The sequence below is a fragment of the Cebus imitator genome, unplaced genomic scaffold (assembly GCF_001604975.1).
Source record: "Cebus imitator isolate Cc_AM_T3 unplaced genomic scaffold, Cebus_imitator-1.0 Scaffold444, whole genome shotgun sequence".
Classification (NCBI taxonomy): Eukaryota; Metazoa; Chordata; class Mammalia; order Primates; family Cebidae; genus Cebus; species Cebus imitator.
Genome location: NW_016107759.1, coordinates 200,220 through 202,538, shown reverse-complemented (window position 1 = coordinate 202,538; position 2,319 = coordinate 200,220). Strand labels below are relative to the sequence as shown.

Below are 2,319 nucleotides of genomic sequence, written 5' to 3'. Positions count from 1 at the left end.
CAGGCCCCCTCCGCCCCCGGCCCCGGCCCCTCGGCGGCATGGGGGACAACACCAGCCCCATCAGCGTGATTCTGGTGAGCTCCGGGAGCAGGGGCAATAAGCTGCTGTTCAGGTACCCCTTCCAGAGAAGCCAGGAGCACCCGGCGTCCCAGACAAGTAAGTGGGCGCTGGGCGGGGGCCTGGCGCTCGCGGGGCCCGCCCGACTGCAGGACCGCCTCGCGGAGCTCAGCTTTTGCCGGGCGTCCGACACCAAAGTAGGAACAGGCAAATAAAGCAAAGTAAAGTAAAATACCAAACCAAACACCATGCGTTGTTCATCACACCTCTCCAGCCGTTTTTACTTTTATTTTTTGTTTTATTTATGTTGCCCATGCTGGAGTGCAGAGGCGCGATCCTTGGTTAGGATTGCAAGCGAGAGCCACCGTGCCTGGCCCACTGGCCTTTTTTCTTAAATAGTTTTGGTTGTATTCGTCTTGGGAAGATAAAATTAGGTGAACAAGGTCGGGTGCAGTGGCTCATGCCTGTAATCTCAGCACTTTGGTAGGCTGAGGCTGGTGGATCACCTGTGGGCAGGAGTTCAAGACCTGACTGGTCAACATGGTGAAACTCCGTCTCTACAACAAAAACAAAAACGCCCCCCAAAAATTAGCCGGGCCTGGTGCCACGCGCCTGTAATCCCAGCTACTTGGGAGGCTGAGGCAGGAGAATCGCTTGAATCACTTCACTTGGAGGTGAAGGTTGCAGGGAGCCGAAATCGGGTCACTGCACTCCAGCCTAGGCGACAGAGCCCTGGGAGGTGCGATGGGGGGAAACGGGGAATACTCGAATATCTGAAGTTGTCTTTGCCACCCTCAGTTACAGCCATCACATTGGTCAGGCAGGTTTTGAACTTCAACCTCGTGATCTGCCCGCCTCAGCCTCCCAAACTGCTGGGATTACAGGCGTCAGCCACTTTGCCCGGCCACATAATTCTTGTAATATTAAATCCCAGAAGTAGCATGGTTGGGTCTAAGGAATAAGGAGCATATGTATTTTTAATAGGTTGGATTTTTCAATCTTTGTTAATCTGGTAGATGAAAAATTATGTCTGGTAGTAATTTTAATGTTTTATTGCCTTATAATTAAGATAGAAAGCGTGTTTTCCTGTTTTTGGAGCCATTTGGATTTCCTTTTCAGTGAATGACTTATTTATAACCTTGCCTAATGTTCTCTTGGGTGGTTCGATTTTTTTCCTTATAGATTTGAAGGAGTTCCTTGTATATTTAAGGTAAAAATAGGCCTTTGTAGGCAAAATAACAATGGCTAACAACAACAAAAATGGACACTTGTGGCCGGGCATGGTGGCTCACTCCTGTAATCCCAGCACTTTGGGAGGCTGAGGTGGGCCCATCACCAGGTCAGTTCAAGACCAGCCTGGCCAACATGGTGAAACCCTGTCTCTACTAAAAATAAAAAAATTAGCTGTGTGATGGAGGGCACCTGTAGTCCCAGCTACTCGGGAGGCTGAGGTAGGAGAATCGCTTGAACCCAGGAAGCTGAGGTTACAGTGAGCTGAGATCATGCTGCTGTGTGACAAAGCTATGGTTACTCTGTTTTCTTCTGTGTCAGAGTTTTGATTTTTATGGAGTTGAGTTTTCAGTCTAATATCTTGTGGTTTCTGAGTTTTGTTTTAAATAGAAGGGCATTCTTCTCTTCAAAATTATTAGCAACAACAAAAAACTCCCGTATATTCCTCTAGAATGTTTATGTCTTGTTTTTAAATGTGTTTGTCTTGGCTTAAAGTGAAGGCTTGTCCTAAGAGCTGATATTTTCTGGGCACTTGCTAAGAGCTGTGCATGAACTGCTTGGTTGCCTCTGGAGCCCTGTGGAACAGGAACTATATAACAGGCCACAGTGTGGCCAAATAGTGATTGATTGGGCCAACGTAATTTTCTTTTCCATATGGCTAACTAGTCCCAACACAATTTTATTGAATAATTCACCTTTCTTCCACTGATTGATTCTGCTCTTTATCATGTGCTGAATTCTCATGTTTACTCGGATCTATGTTTTGATCTTATCTCCTCCAATGATCTATGTGTAGGTTCCATACTAATTAATTACTGTAACTTTATATTATGTCATACTATCAAGTAAGATTAGTCACTTATCATTACTTTTATTTTTCAGCATTGTCCTGGCCATGCTTTGGTTTTTTTCCCTGTAAACTTTAGCATTAAGGTATTAGGTCTCACTCCTAAGCTCTTGGTGTTTTATTGAAGGTAGCTTTTTTTTTTTTTTTGAGACGGAGTTTCGCTCTTGTTACCCAGGCTGGAGTGC

The 2,319-nt window shown here is 45.5% G+C and overlaps 1 protein-coding gene across 9 annotated transcripts in view; it reads left to right on the top strand.

The window, feature by feature from the left end:
• The window catches only part of NPRL3 (NPR3 like, GATOR1 complex subunit), a 60,923-nt gene that overhangs the window by 1,634 nt on the left and 56,970 nt on the right, over window positions 1-2,319 (top strand). For 4 of the 9 annotated variants that reach the window (XM_037732337.1, XM_037732338.1, XM_017510832.2 and 1 more), the window contains exon 1: window positions 12-156. The exons of 2 other annotated variants lie outside the window; for them this stretch is intronic. In XM_037732337.1, coding sequence (XP_037588265.1) covers window positions 39-156 — 118 coding nt within the window. In that variant the 5' untranslated portion in view covers window positions 12-38. Of the gene's footprint in view, window positions 1-3; window positions 157-1,052; window positions 1,070-2,319 lie in introns of those variants that run through there. 3 more of the 9 variants (XM_017510838.2, XM_017510833.1, XM_017510835.2) reach the window with 3 other exon arrangements.